Source organism: Martes martes (assembly GCF_963455335.1).
Source record: "Martes martes genome assembly, chromosome: 7".
NCBI lineage: Eukaryota > Metazoa > Chordata > Mammalia > Carnivora > Mustelidae > Martes > Martes martes.
Window position 1 is genome coordinate 69,982,490 of NC_137894.1, and position 20,851 is coordinate 70,003,340.

General features: G+C 42.6%; 1 protein-coding gene across 1 annotated transcript in view; it reads right to left on the reverse strand.

Annotated features, from left to right (window-relative positions):
• Nucleotides 1-608: 608 nt before the first annotated feature.
• MYO5C (myosin VC) overlaps nt 609-20,851 on the reverse strand; it is a gene marked incomplete at its 5' end in the record, with an annotated part of 81,998 nt that continues 61,755 nt past the window's right edge. Inside the window, 8 exons of the mRNA XM_080809728.1 lie at nt 609-2,033; nt 4,027-4,107; nt 4,535-4,709; nt 13,001-13,283; nt 14,400-14,550; nt 17,660-17,749; nt 19,232-19,386; nt 20,632-20,730. Of these exons, the coding sequence (XP_080665854.1) occupies nt 1,881-2,033; nt 4,027-4,107; nt 4,535-4,709; nt 13,001-13,283; nt 14,400-14,550; nt 17,660-17,749; nt 19,232-19,386; nt 20,632-20,730 (1,187 nt within the window). The 3' untranslated portion in view covers nt 609-1,880. The remainder of the gene's footprint in view (nt 2,034-4,026; nt 4,108-4,534; nt 4,710-13,000; nt 13,284-14,399; nt 14,551-17,659; nt 17,750-19,231; nt 19,387-20,631; nt 20,731-20,851) is intronic.

Sequence of the window (20,851 nt, forward strand, 5' to 3'; positions counted from 1 at the left end):
AGATGTGGACCTGCTCTCCAGGAGCTCCCAGGGTAGCAAGGGAGATGGGCACTGTCAGCGGCCGATAGCCCAGGGGGAGTGTTGCAAAACAGGCATGAACCCTGACCTATGGGAACTGAAAGGGAAGGGTGATGAGGAGCAGAGAAAGGGCACAGAGAAGGGCACAGGTGCTGGTCAGAAACCCAGCCAAGTGTCTGCCAATGGCCCCTCATTCCCTCACCATCTGGGAGCCCATGGAGACAGCCTGAGCCAGGATTTAGGGCATATTTGCTTTCCCTCTAAAAACGTTTATATATATTTTACAGGGTATTATGAATCCATAAAAAGATATCAGCATCTTCAAGTATACAATCCTTAAAGAAAGGCACAAACCTTGTGCACCTAAGAAAAATGTAGTCTCCTAGCAATTGAAAGAACCTGACCCGGGACGCCTGGGTGGCTCAGTCCCGTAAGCGTCTGACTCTCAACTCAGCCTCACCTCAGGTCTTGATCTCAGGGTTGTGAGTTTGGGCCCCAAGCTGGGTGTGGAGCCTACTCAAAAAATAAATAAATAAATAAATAAATAAAAAATAAAAAAAACAACAAAAAAACCCAAACCTGACCCAATTCATTTGGTAATTTATTTTATTGATTAAAATACTTAAAAGTTCTACTTTTCATTTCTTCCTACACAATGTATCTAAATGAACTAAATCATTTATAATATGAAAAGACATCATTACATATCAGGGTGACATTGTTTCATCATCATGTATTACTTCCACCCCTAAGATATATGTCCGTGTTAGAGAATCACAGCCACAGCCTGGGAGTCTGTCAGAAGCAGGGGGCCGGCTGGGATCCTCGGAATGGCGCCCAGGAGCACTGGGGCCACTGGCCATAGGCTAGCAGGGCTGGTCAAATGACATTGTGTGCTCTGAATGGAAGGAAAGAAAAGGTTTGGGGGAGGTGGCAGGAGGGAGGGGGCGACAAGGGATAGTCCGTTTCCACAAAACTTGGGAAATGCTGGTTTCTCCCAAGGAGGAACTGACATAATTCTTCAGTTATTTTTATGGGAAAATTTAAGAACATATTTGAATGCTGAAAGGATAGAGAAAATCATTTAAGTTGCCTTTTAAGCTTAGTTTTTAAAAACGTTGTATGAACAATAAGAAAGTATGGCAAGTGTACTGGCAGATAAAAGTTAAAGAAAATCTCTTCTTTCAGAAGAGATGATAAATGGGCATGAATTAATTTTACTAATAGATTCGTTTTAGTATATATACATAAAATACTTCATATGATTCATTTCAGATTGAATATTCTCTTAAAAACTAGAGGAACCTGGAATTATAAATGTTTTTGCATGCAGGAACATTTTTAATAAAAAGTGAATGAACTCCAACCCCCCCACCCCGGGGCAGGAGGCCTGGGGTCAGAGGACTTTTGACAGGATCTGTGGCCAAATGGGATTATTTACTGGAGGACTCAGCCCTGGACCCCACCTGTGGCTTCATAAATGTACCTGGGCCTCACAAAAACATTAGAAAACTTAGGAGACACGGTGCTCCCGGATCCTATGCCCTCTGGGCAGGGGAGCCCTGTCCCAAGACAGATCTAGAAAATACCGGACTTCCAGGAATCCCCGTAAAAGCTGGCTGTGCTTCTGAAGGTAGACGTGGCCTTTCCAAACCCAGCTAGTGTGTGTTAACTCTTACAGAATGACAGTGGTGACACCATCACCGGGAGCAAGAGAAGATGTGGCCCATCTTGGAGAATTCGTATGTTCTTCCTTACATCACATTCCAAAGCATTTCCAGTTCCAATAATAAACCACATCCCTCATATTTGCTCTTCATTTAGCTTCTGAGGGAAAGGTACATTTACTCTCTGTTCTCCTGCTATAACCTATTGAGAAAACCTAGCTTAAAACTGCTGGGGATCTGGATCATTTCCAGAGCATGCGGAGAGGGGGTAAAAGGAAATGTAACTTGAAAGAGATATTTTGTATCCAACATCAGCTGGGATGAATCCGCCCGGTTATTTAGGAGAGCCTGAAATTAAAACCAGAGGAAAAATGAATAAAGAAACCAGTGCATTCTGCTTTATGATTGTCTAGAAGCCTAGAGTGAGGAAAACACAAATTCACCGTCGATAAAAAGCTCCTTTCAAAATCATGTGAGGGAATGCACAAAAAAACCTTTTAACAACACAATCCCGTGGTGAAATGGTCTATGCAGGATTTCCAATCAGCTCTCATGAATATTTACTTACGTGCTCTGTTTCACCTCAGAAGTTAATTTCCCACAGGATGGACTGACTGTAAATGGATCTGTTTTCTATTCTTATCCATTCTTGTGGCATAATTCTAAGCCCAAACATGAGTAGATATGAAGTATTAAATCTTTCTAACAGTTATCCTTTTTTATAGTTCAGTAGTTTGTAAACTTTTTTATCTCAAGACCCCTTTATACTCTTTAAAGATTACTGAAGACCCCAAAGAGTTTTGTACATATGGGTAGAACTATTGATATTTACTATATTAGTAATTAAAACAACAGTTTAAAATATTAATTCATTAGAGTAACAAGAACAAACCCAATACATGTAAACATTTGTTGAAAAGTAACTATTTTTTAAAACAAAAAAATTAGTAGGAACTTGTATTGTTTTATATTTTTGTAAATCTTTTTAATGTCTGACTTAATATGATAGGTAAAATCTCTCATGTCCGCTTCTGCATTCAACCTACAGTGGATAGAGGTTGAAAGTAGAGGAAAGTAGAGGCTGAAGTAGAGAAAGAAAAGTCTGCTTCACACATATGTACTCGGAAAAAGGAAGCCTTTGCAGATCCTCTGAAAGTGTCTCAAGAACCTACAGGATCCTTGAATCAAACTTTGAGAATTGATACCTTAGTTGATTGGGGAAGAAACTTTAGGGATTCAAACAAGAAAAATGGGTATACATGTTTCCATTCAGCCTCTGCTCCCTTGCACAGTACTGATAAGAAGACTGATAATAAACAAGACATGTTGAAGGAACACAGCAGGTGAAACATGGTTTTAGAGGCTAAAATGGGCCTGGGTGCCTCAGTTGGTTAAGCGTCTGCCTTCAGCTCAGGTCATGAACACAGGGTCCTGGGATCGAGCCCCGCATTGGGCTTCCTGTTTAGTGGGGAGCCTCCTTCTCCCTCTCTCTCTGCTGCTCCCCCTGCTTGTGTTCTCTCAAATAAATAAATTAAATATTTTAAAATAAAATTTTTAAAAATTCAAAAATTAAAAAATAAAATGGGTATTTGGCAGGGAAAATTCCTGCTGCCTTAAAAAAATTTTTTATTATTATTAACATATCATGTATTATTTGCTTCATGGGAACAGGTCTGTGAATCATTAGTCTTACACAATTCACAGCACTCACCATAGCACATACCCTCCCCAATGTCCATCACCAGCCATCCCATCCCTTCCACTCCTCTCCCCTCCAGCAACTCTCAGTTTGTTTCCTGAGATTAAGAGTTTCTTATGGTTTATCTCTCTCCCTGGTCCCATCTTTCATTTTTCCCTCCCTTTCCCCCCATGACGCCCCGCTCTGCCTCTCAAATTCCTCATATCAGAGAGATCATGATAATTGTCTTTCTCTGATTTACTTATTTTGCTTAGCATAATACCCTCTAGTTCCATCCACATTGTTGCAAATGGCAAGAGTTTGGTTTTTTGATGGCTGCATAGTATTCCATTGTATATATACACCGCATCTTTTTCCATTCCTGCTGCTTTTGTTAGGTGCCTTTTGTTTGCATGTTTGGTAAATGTGCTTTAATCTTAGATTTCTATAACATTAATTCAATATTCAATATTCAATTATTCATTCATTCATTTAACTTAGACTCCATGCCCAGTGTGGACCCAATGTGGGGCCTGAACTCACAACACTCAGATCAAGACCTGAGCTGAGATCAAGAGTTGGACATTTAACTGACTGAGCCACCCAGATGTCCCCTCAATTTCTTATACTGAAAATTAAAAGGTACATCCTTAAGGATCTTACCTGTACTTTACGAACAAAAGATGGAGTCACTCTTTTCTCAAAGTCATCTATAGGTGTGTATGAATTAAGGATCTTTATGATCTGCAAATAGCACATAAGATGGTGTTAGACCATGAAAAACGACAAGTCTGTCCACGAAACAACGATTCTGATGGTTTGGGAACTGTTGGGAACCACATGTAGTTCTTCGGTACTGTAAAGTGACTTTAAGAACCATGTGCTCTGGCCTCCTTCCCTAACCCTCCCCTCCCCCCATACATACACATCTGTGAGTTCAGAGGGCAGGGAATGTATCTTAGTTACATAGTTACTTTTCTGTTTTTAAGTCCTAAGTTAGTATTAAATAAATGCTTATTAGATAAGAGGGTGGTCCTTGGAGATATGTGTGCACCCCAAAGAGCACACAGAGACTCAGACACACCCTGTGGCAGGCTAAGCCAGAAAGGGTGACACCAATCACAAAAATCTGTTTTTGAAGATCAGGGACACACTCAGCAAGCCTGGTCACCTGCACAGCAGACAGTGAGGTACAGCGTTCATAGATCTCCTTGGCATCACTGTCTGTGGTCTTCTTGACCTGAAGCAACCAGGCTGCCTGAGAGAGAGGTTCCAAAGTTTCCTTGGCCAAGCTGTTCTGCAAATTCTTATCTTTAAGCCATTCTTCTAAGTAGCTGATGTTGCACCTGGAGTAAAAGCCAGAGAAACAGTGAATAGTGGGTGATCTGTTGAGAACACTTCAGGGGAGGATGCCAAATCCCCCAGTGTGTCCTGAGAGGGCATCTGAGTTCACCAAGAGCTTTAGGACCATGGTCCAGCCGTTTCTTCATTTGTAACATGAGGGGGTTGGACCAAATAATCAGCTCTCGTGATCCGTGGTTCTAAGGATCTTGATGGTCTGGGGTGAGGGCCATGGCAGCTCTAAACTTTGGGGGAAATCTGAGCAAAAAGTGGTGACTGCAATAATTTATAAAGTGATCTATTAAAATAACCTTCATAATGGATTTGAAAATCTACTAAAGGAAAAAATCATAGGATATTTGAAGACCTTACCTTGGTATAAAAAACTGCTTTCTTTTCCTAAGTTGGCAGAAAATTTTCAATTGGTAGAAGGCTTTCATTTGGTCAACTGGGGTTTTTATTCTTGTTTCTGTCACTAATTATCATAAGTTTATAAGGTAAGAGGTATGGGTTTTAGTCCTACCAGTCTACTTTGTGAGCTTGGAAAGTTATTCAACCTCTATGGGTAAGTGAGAGTGTTGAGAACCCCCATATATTGCTAGTGGGAATGTAAAATGGTAGAGCTGCTAAGGAAAACAGGTTGACAGTTCCCCAAAGTGTTAAACATAGAACTGCCATATGACCCAGCAATTCCACTCTTGGATATATACTCAAGAGAACTGAGAGCATGTTCACATAAAATATCGTGCATACATGTTCACTGCAGTGTAGCCAAAAAATGAAAACAACACAAAATGTCCACCAACTGATGGATACACAAATTGTGGTATGTCCACACAGTGGGATATTACTCAGTAATTAAAAGGAATGAGGTATTGATACATGCTACCACATGGATGAACTTTGAGAACATTATGCTAACGGAAAGAAGCCAGTCACAAAAGACAACACATTTAATGATTCCATTTATAAAAGTGTCCAGAACAAGCAAACCTATAGAGAAAGAAAATATATTTGTGCTTGCCTCGCTTGAGGGAGAGGGGACTATGGAGGTGGGATATGGTAGTGGATGAGAATGCTGGTGCTAATGGGTATAAGAATTCTTTTTAGAGTGAAGGAAATTTTTAAAATTACATTATGGTGATTGTACAACTCTGTAAATATACCAAAACCCATTGAACTATATGAATATAGTTTACAGAATAGATAAAATTTACAATATGTAAATTATCTATCAATGAAGTTGTTTTTAAAAATTGAATTTTGGGGGCACCTGGCTGGCTTCGCTGAAAGAGCGTGCAACTCTTGATCCCGGGATCATGGGTTCAAGTTCCATGTTGGGTGTGGAGATTACTTAAATAAATAAACCTTTAAAAAAATGAGTGTTGATGGGGCGCCTGGGTGGCTCAGTGGGTTAAAGCCTCTGCCTTCAGCTCAGGTCATGTTCCCAGGGTCCTGGGATCAAGCCCCGCATCGGGCTCTCTGCTCAGCAGGGAGCCTGCTTCCTCCTCTCTCTCTCTGCTTGCCTCTCTGCCTACTTGTGATCTCTGTCTGTCAAATAAATAAATACAATCTTTAAAAAAAAAAAAAAGAGTGTTGAACCAGGTGATCTCTAAGGGCATTCCTAGCTTGGGCCTTCTAAATTAGCAACTCCCTACGTGGGTCTTCTCTTTGACTAAAACACTGGGGCAATAATGCTGAATCGATATATTCCATAGGGATGTAATGAGTGTGAGATACCATTTCTTGTACTGGTTTCCCGCCTTTTTTGCATTGGCAATTTTGTTCCACTAGTTTGAGTTCTTATTACAATAGATTCCTATTGCGCCTCCCATCTTATCCCTTCTAATTCACCCTACTTAATCCTGCCACAGTCCTTCCTTAATATGGATGTCGAACATGTTAATTCTCCCACTAAAAAATCAGTGGTGGAACATAATCCAGTAATTATACCCTAAGACAATGAAAACGCTAATTCAAAAAGATATATGTACCCTTATGTTTATTGTAGCATTATTTATAATAGTCAAGACATGGAAGCAACCCAGGTGTCTATCAATAGATGAATGGATGAAGAAGGTGTGGTGTAGCTATACAATGGACTACTACTCAGCCATAAAAAAGAATGAGGTCTTGCCATTTGCAATAACATGGACTGACCTAGAGGGTATAAGGCTGAGTAAAATAAGTCTGTTGAAGAAAGACCAGTAACGTATGATTTCATTCACATGTGAAACTTAAGAAACAAGACAAAGGGGAAAAGAAACAAAAAAACAGATTCTTAAATACAGAGAACAAACTGGTGGTTGCCAGAAGGGAAAAGGGTGGGTGGATGGGTGAAATAGATAAAGGGAATTATGAGCACACTTATCCTGATGAGCACTGAGTGATGTACAGAATTGCTGAATCATGCTTTTGTATACCTGAAACTAATACAACACCGTATGTTGATTATTCATCAGGTTTTTAGAAAAGGGGAAAAATCAGTGGTGGAGTTCTGGTTCTAAGCAAGAACATACTCCACTTTGCCCTCCCCCCCCCCCCCCCATGAATGCAGCTGTAAAAGCTTGATGGAATGCCTGAAGCAGCTATTTGAGGACTCTGGAAAGTAAATAGTACTGGGTAGGTTGGGGACGAAGACCAGGATTTGAAGTATTGACAAATAGTGAATTTACTAGTTTTTTCTGTCTACTATTCATTAGCTTGACCTCAAAGGAACCTGAAACTCAGCAGTGGGTACTGATGGCAATAAAGTCTTCCAGTCAGAGGCCTCTAGGTCTGTGTTGAGGAGCCGAAAAGAGGTGTCTTAAAGCTCTTTAGAGAGGACAGAGGTCCTCTGTTTTGCTTCTTTCTACTTTTCCTTCTTCTTTTGTGCTTAAGCCTCAAACAATTTCATTGTGGTAGCAGTGCGGCAATGGGGTCCAGTAGGAAGCTAAAACTCTGAGGGAGGATAACCTTCTCCAAATGGAACAACTGTGGTTCAAGAGAATGGGGTGAACCCCCATTGTTCATTTCTGCCACCACTTAGCCCCAGATGAAGACATTTGTAGCAAGTACACCACACAGTGAGTTAAGTAAACCCTCAGTTTTCTGTCTGGAGGACCAAAGGGGATTTTCGGGGATCTGGAAAGTATCAGGAGTGTTTTGGAGATGGAGGAGCTTGGGAAAACAACCCTTTAAAGTTGTTTGTGAACTCCTTGGTGCAGCCTTGGGCCCATGCATGAATCTGACCCTCAACAGCACACATAGGCTTTGAGGACTACACAATGGGACAGAGCACCACCCAAGTTTCAGACTGACCATGGCATGTCAACCGTGAGACAGAACCAAACAGCATAACAAAGGCTTTGAGAACTGACACAGGGGTCACAAGCCACAAACGATGGTCAGAACTCACAGTCTGAACTCAAATGGGTTATCTGATAAAAATATCAACATTCTCCATAAGACTGAAAGACCCAAAGTCTCATAGTACAATACTAGAAGTGTCCAGGATATGATTCAAAATTACTTGGCATATGAAGAACCAAGAAAGTCTCAATTTGCATCAAACAAGAAAATCAACAGATGTCAATTCTGAAATGACACAGAGACTTTAAAGTAGCTATCATAAAAATGCTCCAAAAAGTAAAGACAAACTATCTTGAAATAAATGAAACAACAGAAAATCTCAGAAAAGAAAAGGATGATACAAAGAAAAACCAAACGAAAACTTTGCAACTGAAAAATATAATAACAAAAATAAAAGAATTATTTTAATGGGTTCAACAGCAGAATAGAGATGCCAGAGGAAACAGTCAGTCAAGAGAGAGGATTTGATCTAAAGAATGAATACAGAGGGAAAATAAATAAACAACTTTAGGCACCCGTGGGACCATAATGAAAAGCTTAGCATTCATGTTATTGAAGTTCCAGGGGAAAGGAGAAATTATGATGCAGACAAAATATTTGAAGAAATGACTGAAAAGGGGGCACCTGGGTGCCTCAGTTGGTTAAGCATCTGCCTTCAGCTCAGGTCATGATCCCAGGGTCCTGGGATCGAGTTCCACATAGGGCTTCCTGCTCAGTGGGGAGCCTGCTTCTCTCTCTCCCTCTCCTCTGCTGCTCTTTTGCTTTCTCTGACTCTTTCAAATAAAAAAAAATAAAATCTTAAAAAAAAAAAAAAAGGAAAGAAATGACTGAGAAGGTCCCAGATTTAGTGAGATGTGCAAGCCTACAGATTCAAAAAGCTCAGGGAATCTCAAAGAAGTTAAACTCAAAGAAATCCAACCCAGACACATGCTAATTAAACTGTGGAAAATCAAAGACCAAAAAAATCTTGAACGCAATCTGAGAAAAACTGTGCATTACTTGTAGGGAAACAGTAATTCAAATATCCTTGCATTTCTCATCAGAAACCATGGAAAAATGTTTCACATTTTTAAAGTGATGAAATAAATGGAATGCAAACAAAAATTCTATATCCCACCAAAATATACTTCAGGAATGAAAGTGAAATGAAGACATTTTCAGGTGAAAGAAAACTAAGTATTGGCACTGAACTTGCTGTGCAAGGACGACCGAAAGAATGCCTTCACGCAGAAAGGAAAGGGTATCAAAATGAGATTTGGGGGAAAAAATAAGACTTGGAACATTAGGGATGAAGGAGTAACAGAAACGGAGTAAACATGTGGGCAAATGTAATAGACAGTTCTTCTATTGAGTTTCTTATAATATGTTAGCTGGTTTAAAATGAAAATTATAACATTATCTGGCAGAGTTTTTGATGTCTGTAGATACAATACATAAGACAACTATAACATAAAGGGGAAAGGGGCCTATGTGATGGTAAGCATCTTATATTCCACTTGACATGGTCAAGATAATGATTCTAAATAGACTAAAAGGGGCACCTGCGTGGCTCAGTCAGTTAAGCATCTGAATCTTGATTTCCCTCAGGTCTTGATCTCAGGGTGGTAAGTTCAAGCCCCATGTTGGGCATGGAGCCTACTTAGAAATAACTAACGAAATAGACTGAAAATTAAGTATATATTCTGTAATTCCTAGAACACTAAAAAATACAAAGATAGAGTAAAAACACAGCAGATAAATTTTTCAGAAGGGGGAGGGGCAGAAGGAGAGGGAGAGAGAGTGTTTTAAGCAGGCTCCCGGCCCAGCATAGAATAGAACCTGAATACCTGAATACCTGAAACTCTATATCCATGGAACAACGCCTCCCTCTTCCTCTCTCTCCTCGGCCATGGGCAATAATCATTCTATCTTCTGTTTCCAAGGGTGTGACTGACAGTACATTTTTTGATCATATGGAATTAAACCAAAAGTCAGTAACAGAAAGGGAGCAAGAAAGTCTCTGAAAGCTTGTAAATGAAACAACATACATTTTTTTTTTTTTTTTTAGATTTTATTTATTTGTTGAGAGAGGAGGATAGAGAGATCGTGAATGGAAGGGAGGGGGAGAGGGAGAGAGAGAATAGACACACAGGGCTTGATCCCAGGACCCCGAGATCATGACCTGGGCTGAAGGCAGAGGCTTAACTGACTGGGCCACCCAGATGCCCCTGAACAACATACTTCTAAGTAGTCCACAGGTCAAAGAGTAAGACTCCAAGGAAATTAGAAGCTATTTTCAATTCAACAAAAATGAAAAACAACATCTCGGAATTTGTGGGATAAAGTTAGTGCTTAAAGAGAAATTTTTGGCATTAAATGCTTATGTTAGAAAAGAGGTCTCAAAGTCAATAACCAATGCTTCTACCTTAAGAAACAAGAAAAAGAAGAGCAAAATAAATCCAAAGCAAGCAGAAGGAATGATATAATAAAGACAGTAATAGAAATCAATTAAAATTATTAAAAAAGAGAAAAATCAATGAAAGCCAAAGCTGGTTATTTGAAAGGATCAGTAAAATTGATAAACAACCTCTGGCAAGACAGATCAAGATAAAAAGAGAAGACAGAGATCACCAATTCAGGAATGGAAGTGGGGGGATATCACTCCAAATTCTGCAGAAAGTAAAATGATAAGGAAATATTATTCGTAGCTCTATGCACATAAACTCAACAACTTAGATGAAGGGCACAGATTCCTTAAATAAGCTCCTCTACGATGAGATATGTAAGCTGAATAGTCCTAACAGCTATTGAAGCACTTGAATTCAGAGTTTAAAGCCTTCTGGAAAAAAAAAAGTCTGTGGTGGCTACGACCACTGAGAGACTGACGCGTGCGTTGCTCATGCTGGTGTTCCACTTTCTTGATGTAACCAACCTGGCCCACCATTTGAAGGGAGCTATTAATGCCCCACCAGCAGTTTTCCATCATGAAGCTTGTGCTCATTCCTCTAAGCCTGGGTCTGCTGAAATTCTGCCTGTGCTTTCAGACCCAAACCAATGCCTTTCATGTTCTTCCCCAGTTGCCTTAGTCCAGCAAGCCGTATAGTCCTTGGGCACGTTACTCTGGTTCCTGACGGAACTGTCTGTCTCCACATGCCCTGCGGAGGCTTTCACCAACGATCACTGGACAAAGCAGCCACAGCGAAACTCGCTGCAAAAATGCTACTGCAGAGACTATGGGATAAAGTTCCATGTGAAATCTCATTTTTTATAACTCATGACTAGGAACAAAAAAATAATTGGGAAAATCTTTACCTCTTCCCTGGGAACACCTGGCTTACCATACTCATGAGACCAGAGAGCTGACCATGTTTGGCTTTTTGTCCTGTCAGCCAGGAAGCCCAGAAACAGTTTTCAAGTGACTCTATCCAATGTTTATGATTTTTCCCCTATGATCTTGATCTTCTACTTGTATTCAGGTTTTATTATTTTGTGGCTTGTGTTTTCATTGTAAAGCTGCCTCAAATCCTCATGCGCCTTGCTCATGGCAGGAGCTTAATAAATACCTGAATAAATGAGCCTCCGTGAAATGCATGTGCTCCTCAGAGCACCGCACCATAAGGGAAGTACTTCTCAGATGGCCGCTGTCAACCGGTGAACCAAGAAAGCACTGAGCACTGATGGGGACAGATGTGGCCTATCCTCTGAGCAGCTGTCACAGGTGCACGTGTCTTGCTCATGACTGTCCTCACTCGTGGAGAACCCACAGAAGGAAAGAGAATTGCTTAGCCAGGGCTCTAATGACACGTTTAGGTTTATGAGTTTCCTCTAAATAGGGTTGAATCCTACCTCAGAGGCCCACAGGACTTCTGCCTGGAGCTTGTGAAATAAATAGAACCTTTTCCTTTCCCAAGGAAGAGAAGAAGATCCACAAAGCCCTTCAGAATACTCTTTCTTATCTGAAAACCACAACCTGGTGTCATGGGAATCTGCCAGCCTGGTTTGTGGGAATGTCCAAGTTCAAGTTTCATTAATGCTAACACGGTTTAATAGATGCCTTATTTACTTCTTGGCTCAAGATGCTTCCTTTGCCCCCTACCCTGACATCACTGTCATCAGCACGATCTCAGATTCTCATGCCACATACATGTATCAAATCCCTGGGCAAATCATAGAAATCTTAACTATATACCCTATTTCTAGTCACGTGATAGCACTAACTCTAACAAGAGCTCAGGGTTTGTGTTTCCTCAACTAAGAGATCAGGAAAAGTTGACACACCTCAAAACTGTGTCTCCCATGTCCTCAGGACATTGGTCCTGTTGCTCCCCAAACAAACCTCCGCTGAATCTAGACAGAGCTTCCTCCTAGAGCCTGAGGGGGGGCTCCTCATTCAGCTCTCCCTCTGTGCCTTTGCCTGCCTCATTTCCCCTGCCTGGAATGTTCTTCTCCCTGTTGGATCACTCAGTGCATAGCTCTTGGGCCTCCCTTGTCTGTCCACCACGATCTCTCTTCTCTGCATCCTTGTTTGTGACTTCACCATAATTGCCTTGAATGGTTATTTGGCTATTTTGAGGTTCTGGAGGGCAGGGATCTAGCTGCTCTTTCCTTCATTTCCAGTGTCCTAAGCTGCCAACAGTGCGAGTCACAGAGATGGCAGTCAGTAAATGCCTGTTGAGTGTCTGATAAGCACCCAGTGCCAGGATTTAAAATATACAATTACTAGTTTCTAGTCTTTAACCACCAAAGGAAGGCCCTGGGCCTGAGTGCCAAGCTAGCCTGGTGCAGAGTGATGACCGGGGGGTAGGGCTACCACCCAACCGCAGACCTCCCCAAGTTTCCAAGAGTCCTCTTGCACACCCCTACCCCAGTAGCGCAGCTCACGTGGAGGGGGCAGGGTGTGGCCCCAGACATTAAGGGCATTCTTCCCAGCTGCCTCTGGGTGTGGGTGGAGGCTTATGGGTTTTACCTGATCTGCATCCCTTTTCTGCAGGAGCACATGTCTTTGCGCAGGAAGAGGCTGTTCAGGGTGACGGCCCCAATCAAGAAGAAGAGCTGTTTCACGGCCTGCCTCACCACCTCAGGGTCCAGGCCATTCTGGCACATGGTGCTGTAGAAGTAGCTCAGCTGCTGCAGGACGGAGGTCATCGTGTAGGCGTCCGTGTCATCTATGCTGGAGGACCGCTTCCGGAAGCCGGTGGGCTTCAGGCCGGAAATGCCCTGCAGGCTCTCATACTCCAGCATGCCCTGCACTAGAGAGGAGAATACAACCATGTCTTGCTCGCACAGTGGGGATGACCAGAGAACGTTTTCCATGGCTCTCCTGGGTCTGTTCCAGGAGGTGGCAAGTTTTCTGCAGGAGTTAGCAGTGGACACAGCTGTGATAGGGGAAGCGAGAGGATCAAGGACTGGGGAGCCCCACGGGGAGGAGGTGGAGGGGTGCATGGCTGTTTACAACAGCTTGGAGTCCCTCTTCTTTCAACTTCACAGGAGAGGGAGCAGGTTAACATGATAACTCATGGTCTGGAACCATTTAAAGCCAGAAGTATTTAAATTTAAATTTAAATTTAAATTTAATTTAATTTAAATTTCAGAAAACTGAAGAAAACATACAAGAATTTGAGTGGGACTTTAGGATTTCAAAAATGCTTAGTGATGACCTAGGATTAGCTACATAAGTAGTAGCAGGTCTCCCTAGTCTTATCCTTCAGGGTGAATCACTGGTACAGGCAGGAAACTAAGAACAATGTACTTTTATATAGGTCATCATTTCAAGCAATTAAAAAGAATTAAAAAGTAGACATTTACATAATTGAATTTTTCTGGGTTTAAAATTATATTCTTTGTCATCGCATTGCTTATACTGGATTTATTTTTTTTATTTTTAAGATTTTATTTATTTAATTGACAGACAGACGTCACAAGTAGGCAGAGAGGCAGGCAGAGGGTCGGGGGTTGGGGGTGGGGGAAGCAGGCTCCCTGCCGAGCAGAAAGCCCAATGCAGGGCTCGATCCCAGGACCCTGGGATTATGACCTGAGGTGAAGGCAGAGGCTTTAACCCACTGAGCCACCCAGGCACCCCAGTATACTGGATTTATTTTATTTTTTATTTTTAAAAAGATTTTATTTATATATTACAGAGAGAGATAGTGAGAGAGGGAACACAAGCAGGGGAGAGCTGGAGAGAGAGAAGCAGGCTCCCTGCTGAGCAAGGAGCCTGATTCGGGACTCGATCCCAGGACCCTGGGATCATGGCCTGAGCCGAAGGCAGATGCTTAATGACTGAGCCACCCAGGTGCCCCTGGATTTCTTTTTTTAAGGTCTCAGGGCAACCATAAATATTTTTTGGTCATCAATTCTTTTCTTACCTATTATTGGTTGAATGTTGTTTTCCATTACAACAATGAACCGATGATAGATTCGTATCGCCACATCACTAAGAATTTGTCTGTATTCTGAGAGGTCAAAATTGTTCAAGCAATTCTTATTCTGATGTGGACTATTAAGCTTCATGAATTCCTGAAAGTAATGTGAGCATATACATATTAGAATAATACAGACATGTAGGAAATTAAATCACTACCTCTATTAGGGACATTCCAATGAGCGTCTATACTTTAAAACCCAGCGTCTGATTGTATGAAACGAGCTTTGTCGCCATATTGCCTCCTCACCCTACAAATAGGCAACCCGTGCCCCCTGCCCTGCAGCAACACCATACAGTGCAGAACAAATCCCATGGAAGCTCATCAAAAAAGACTGCAAAGCCACAAAGGAAACACACACCCGAAAGAGGCCAGGAGATGCAATACAAGAGATTCATGACTTAATGATTATAGAGAATGGATCAACCTGAAATATTTTAAAATGTGTGTTATGACTAAATATTTATGATGTCGGAGCCCTCTCCTCCAGTGTGGCTGTGTTTGAAGATGGAGCCTGTGATCAGGTTATTCAGATCAAATGTGGTCCTTAGTATGAGGCCCTAATCTGATAGGGTTAGTGTCCCTTTAAGAAGAGACACTAGGGGGGCACCTGGGTGGCTCAGTCAGTTAAGCGTCTGCCTTCGGCTAGGGTCATGATCCCAGGGTCCTGGGATCAAGCCCCATATGGGCTCCCTGCTCAGCAGGGAGCCTGCTTCTCCCTCTCCAGCTCCCCTATGCTTGTGTTCCCTCTCTCGCTGTCTCTCTGTCATAAATAAATAAAATCTTTAAAAAAACAAAAAACAAAAGAAGAGACACGAGGAAGCTCAGTCTGTCTTCTTCCACACCTCGTGCCCCAAGGAGAGGCTGTGGGAGGGCGCAGCAGTGAGAAGACAGCAGGAAGAAGATACGCTGGAACAGAGCTCTCAGCGGGAACCAGCCATGCTGGTAGGCTGGTTGAGGGTCAGACTTCGGCCCCTAGAACTGTGAGAAAGTACATTTCTGTGGTTTAAAAGCCTTCTAGACTGTGGTTTTTTTGTGATAACAGCCCAACCAGATTAATACTATATATTCAACATGTTCAAAGAGGTAAAAGAAAAAGAAAGCATTAAGAAGAGGATATATGATAAGAGGCAGAGGTGAAAAAGAACCATTGAAATAGAAATGAAAATATGGCAATTAAAAAAAAACATTCAAACAGGGAAAAGAATGCTGTATACATGGCAGAGGGGGCAAAGAAAGGGTCAAAAGATAAATGGTGTCGAATAATATCCTCTTCCATTAATGTCTCACACACATGCCAGTTTGTCTTAAATGGACTGGGCTGTGCCCCCAGATCCTTTTGGTATTCCTTTTAGTCAGAGATTGGCTTATCTTTACTTACTTTTCTTCTTGTTCTATAGTACTAGTAGAGTTACTTTTATATTTTATTTTACTTTTCCTTCATTGGGACAATTAGTTATCCACCTGGAAGAAGGTATGAGGTAATTGTCTCACACATCATGGGATAAATAATCACACCAGTTCTGGATAGATAAAAGCATAACCGTGAGCTCTAAATTTGAATTATAGAAGTTCAGAAGAAAGTAAGAGAAGTTCACGGTCTCAGGGCAGGGAAGAATTTCCTGAAGACACTAAAACACATATCATAAAAGAATAGGATTGGTATACCAAAATTCAGAAATTGTGTATAACAGACTCCATAAAAAAATTATAAGACAAACCATGGTTTATCCATGATATGTAAAGATCTCCTACAAATCAGTCAGGAAAAAAATTGCCTCTAAAGAAAATGGAGACTGATGTTAGTAGGCAATTTGAACAGAAACCCAAATGACCAATGAGCACGTGGAGTAACTCCTTTTTTTTTTTTTTAAGATTTTATTTATTTATTTGACAGACAGAGATCACAATTAGGCAGAGAGGCAGGCAGAGAAAGAGGGGAAGCAGGCTTCCCGCTGAGCAGAGAGCCCGACTCAGGGCTCGATCCCAGGACCCCAGGATCATGACCCAAGCTGAAGGCAGAGGCTTTAACCCACTGAGCCACACAGGCGCCACTCTTTTTTTTTTTTTTTTTTTAAAGAAAAGATTTATTTTACTTATTTTAGAGAGACAGAGAACATGAGAGCAGGGGGGAGGGCAGAAGGAGAGAGAAAGAAAATCTCCAACAGACTCCCCGTTGAGCATGGAGCCCTACGTGGGCTTCATCTCTTAACTCTGAGATCATGACCTGAGTGGAAACCAAGAGTCAGATACTCAACAGACTGAGCTACCCAGGTGCCCCTCCGTGGAGTGAGTCCTCACCTCACTAGTGATCAAGTAATTGCAAATTAAGTCAACAAGGTATTACTTTATACCAATGAGATTGGTAAATAATTAAAATGCCTGTCAATATCAAGTGTTGGTGAAGGGATGACACTGGAAACTTCATACACTGCTGGTGGCACCACTAATGGTATAAACATTTGAGAGACCAGTGAAAACCCTGAAAACTACCTTGTTATTTTAGGTCAGTGACATTTTGGTCTGTGAGTACTTGAAGGTGGAGAATTCCTTTCTGTTGGGAGCAGAGCTGGAATGGCAAAGAATGTACATACAGATTGTGGAGGAATGAACAGAATCCTGCAGAGAAAAGAGCTCCAAAGAAACAGTCGTGTTAGTCTAAAGGTTGGATTTTAGAGTCATGATACTGAAAACTTCAGAACGTCACAACCAGAAACAAACTTAAAAATCATCTTACTTTATAAAAAAAAATCATCTTACTTTATTATTATTATGCTTTTATTAATTATTATTATGTTTAAGATTTTATTTATTTGAGAGAAGGGGGAAGGGCAGAGGAGAGGGAGAAGCAGACTCCCTGCTGAACAGGGCTCATTCCAGGACTGTGGGATGGTGATCTAAGCTGAAAGCTTATCTGACTGAACTACCCAGGTGCCCTGACCTCATTGATTTAAAACTCAAGGAAAACTGAGACCTAGTATCATGCCCAAGGTCCCGGCCTCTTGCTAAGTCTTCTGACTGTGACTTCAGTCTGACCAGATGTGAAGCTGGCCTCCTGGCTGAGAAGGAGACTGGGAAGCCATCTGGAGCAGAGGCTGCCCCTGGAGCTGGGGATGTCCCCAATTGCTGTGGTGAGCTCTTGCTCACGAGGAAGTTAGACACCAGCAGTCTGCACAGAACACGGGCCAGGCAAGTGTCCCTACCTCTTCTCCACTGTACTGCTTCAGGCAGTTGAGGAAATGACACGTATTGGAAAGCCAAAAAGACAGCATCTCAAAATCGTCTACATGTTCCTTAAAAACAAAACAAAAAAACAAAACAAAACAAACAAATCAAGAAAGGCAAAGTTGGATCTGGTGACTCCTGGTGCCTTTGAGCCAAGATCACATGTATCTTAACCAGTTTGGTCAGTTCACACTTTTGATCAGAATGAATTCTTCTTTTATTCACCAAAGACTTTACTCAATTTATACTATAACAATAAGCTCTTATGTTTATTTAGCAGGTTCTGGTTTGCAAAGTGTTTCTGATGATGAAACTTCCTGGTAAAGCTAAGTCTGGGTCCTTGCTTTCCAGAGCTCACGTTCTGACCAGGAGGAACGTTGTTTGTAACATCACATACGCAGGACATAATTAAATGGGTGCTGAGCTCCTGCACAGTTGTCCTAGACTAGACTCCAGACGCTCAGGGGATGCAAGGATGGTGGTGAAAGAGGGCAGCTGAGAAAGTCTCCTACGATTGGGGAGAATGCTGTCCTTGAAGGAAAGGGCTGAGGGACAAGAGCTTAGAATTGAGGACTCTGCTGGGGAGAGTAGCTCTGCTTGTGGGGCAGCGGGGAGAGGCACAGAGAAGGTAAAGAGGTACCGTGGTTAGAGGTAAGCGGAAAACTGGGTAAGTCCCGGGATTTGAAGGACAAAGTAGGAGTGTTTCAGAGAGGAGGGCCTAATGGTTCCATCCACGAGAGGAGGATAAAAAAGAAGGGAAAACCATTGGATTTAGCAAGAGGAATCATTGGTGATCTTTCTGTGGAGTGACAGGAGCAGAAGCCAGACTGTCGGAACTGGGGGAGCCTGCTAGTGTGAGCACCTCGGCAGTCGGGGCGGGGGTGGATGGAAAGGCATAGAGACTGTAGGGTATGTGGGCAGGTCCTGGCCACTCACAAAGGCAGAGGCCAGGGAGTCACTGGGGAAACGGAGATGGGAGATGCTGGTGGGAAAGGATTTATACCTTCATGCCTGCATCTTTAAGTTTCTAAATATTTAAATATTCCAGAGCAGCAAGATGAGGCAAATGTTGTGTGCCTATGGCCTAGAAATGCACATGTGTCCTAAGAAACCCATCTTATAAAATTATAGACAGGGAAAACATCAGCTTCTGGGGGCCCCTTCCAAGAGCCCTCTGGTGGCTCTCATGAATATAGCGACCAGAAAGCACTCAACAACAGACAAGTGTTCATTCTCTACTCCTAATTCCTGCTGAATGATGAATCCTCATAGCAGGGAATCTCACCCCCTGAGCGGATAGAGGTGATGGGGGTGGTGGTTACCAGGTTGTAGCCTTGAGGTCTATGTGCTAATCTTTAGCCTTGGGGATCCCTGACCGAACTTGTCTTTTCCAGACAGCTTGGCTTCTTTCTTTGGGTAGGCCTCAGACTTGTCTGAGGAATCCCGTGGCTCACCAAAGACAAGAGGTGAAGGACAGCCCAACAACGAATCCTTAAAATATTCTTAACGTAACCAAAATACCAAGGGCTAATGTCAAAGGCAGTTCCTACCTTAACCACCTGCTTGATGCCATTGATGGTGCTGTTCATGAGGGACTTGACCATGCTGGCATCGTTCCGAGAATCCGCGTAGCGCACACACATGAACAGGATGTGAGCCGGCAGCCCTGGGATCATGTTCACCACCACACCGCGTGGCTTCAAGTCTGGAACAGACAGAGCTGATGAGGACTACGGCTGATAGTCAGCGCTCCCCATCAGCTCTCCCCATACAGCCCAGGCCTTGTTTGCTTTTCTGTACTTGATAGAGTGCCTGAATGCACGAGGAATTTGTGCAGCAAAAATATACAGGTACCACCTGTTCCTCTTACTTCTCATTTGCCAAGTACTTTCTCTTTTTTAAAAGGCTGAAATTCAGACAGAACTTGTGCTTCTCCCTGGCCTGGAGACGTAGACTTCAGACCTCCAATGTAAGGGAGGATCCCCACGACCATGCCCCCAACTCCAGCCTCTAATGAGAAGGGTGGGGTATGATCTCAGTGACCGCATGCACCCCTTGAATCGGGAAAATAGACACACAATAATCCTGCAGAGAAGGCCTTGCTGGCCTTGAGCAGAAGAGAATGACAGGGGGAGAGAGGGGAGAGTAAAGGGAAGAGAGAAACTTTATAGAATGAACTAAGGTAAGCAAACAAGAACCTCCCCACGGCTGCATTAAGACAGGGAATGAAGAGGCCCCACAGCTGTGCACCTGTGAGGGTAGAAAGGAAAGGGTCCTGGGGCTCATGTGCTCTGTGCGGGGATGGGGGTGTCACTTAGAAGAGGAAGTTAGGCTACGCATCAGTTTTCTACTTTAAGATCTTGAGACCAGCTGATAGAAAGTCAGCTTTTCTCCCTCCCACTGGAAAACCATGTGATTTTCATGGTGAAGACAGTCTATTAAGATTGGTTCTAACACCACCAGCCTTTGAGTATGTATGCTGGCATATTCCTGTAACAGAGGTGGGCTGGGAAGCCCGCATCACATTGCCTGCCAATAAAATTCTCAGTGGAAATCAAAAGGAACAGGAAGCCACAGTTACTTCCACCATAGCTCCTGTACTAAGACACAAAATGAGAGGCTGGGTCTTCTATCTGGGTACTATGATTAGACTTTGGAAGGGGTAAGGGCAGCACTTCTTAACTGAGGGCAATTCTGGCTCCCTTGGGATGTTTGGCAATGTCTGGAGATGTTTTTATTGTCATGACTAGGGGCTGTTACTGGTTTCCAGAGGCTAGAAGTCAAGGAGGCTACTTAATATCCTACAGTGCACAGTCCCCCCCAACAATGACCAATTATCTGGTTGCCAGTGTGCAGGTTATAAACCCTGGGCTAGGAGAAGCAGCGGCCCCCACCCAGGATGGGAGCAATGAGTGACAGAGCAGACATTCAGAGTTCCAGGTGTCACTACCAAGAATGAGGTTTTGGATGAGCTTGTCCTCATCTTCTGTCTTGTACTCCAGCATTCCAAGGTACTCCCTGGGTCCTGAGGACAAGTGGCCATCATGGCCTATAGGCAGAGGCAAACAATCAGTTACATTCACAGAAACAACTTCTACCGGCTTTATAACAAGCCTACTCTGTCTCTCTCCACCCCATTCTGACTGGCTGGCATATGAACTTGTGTGGCC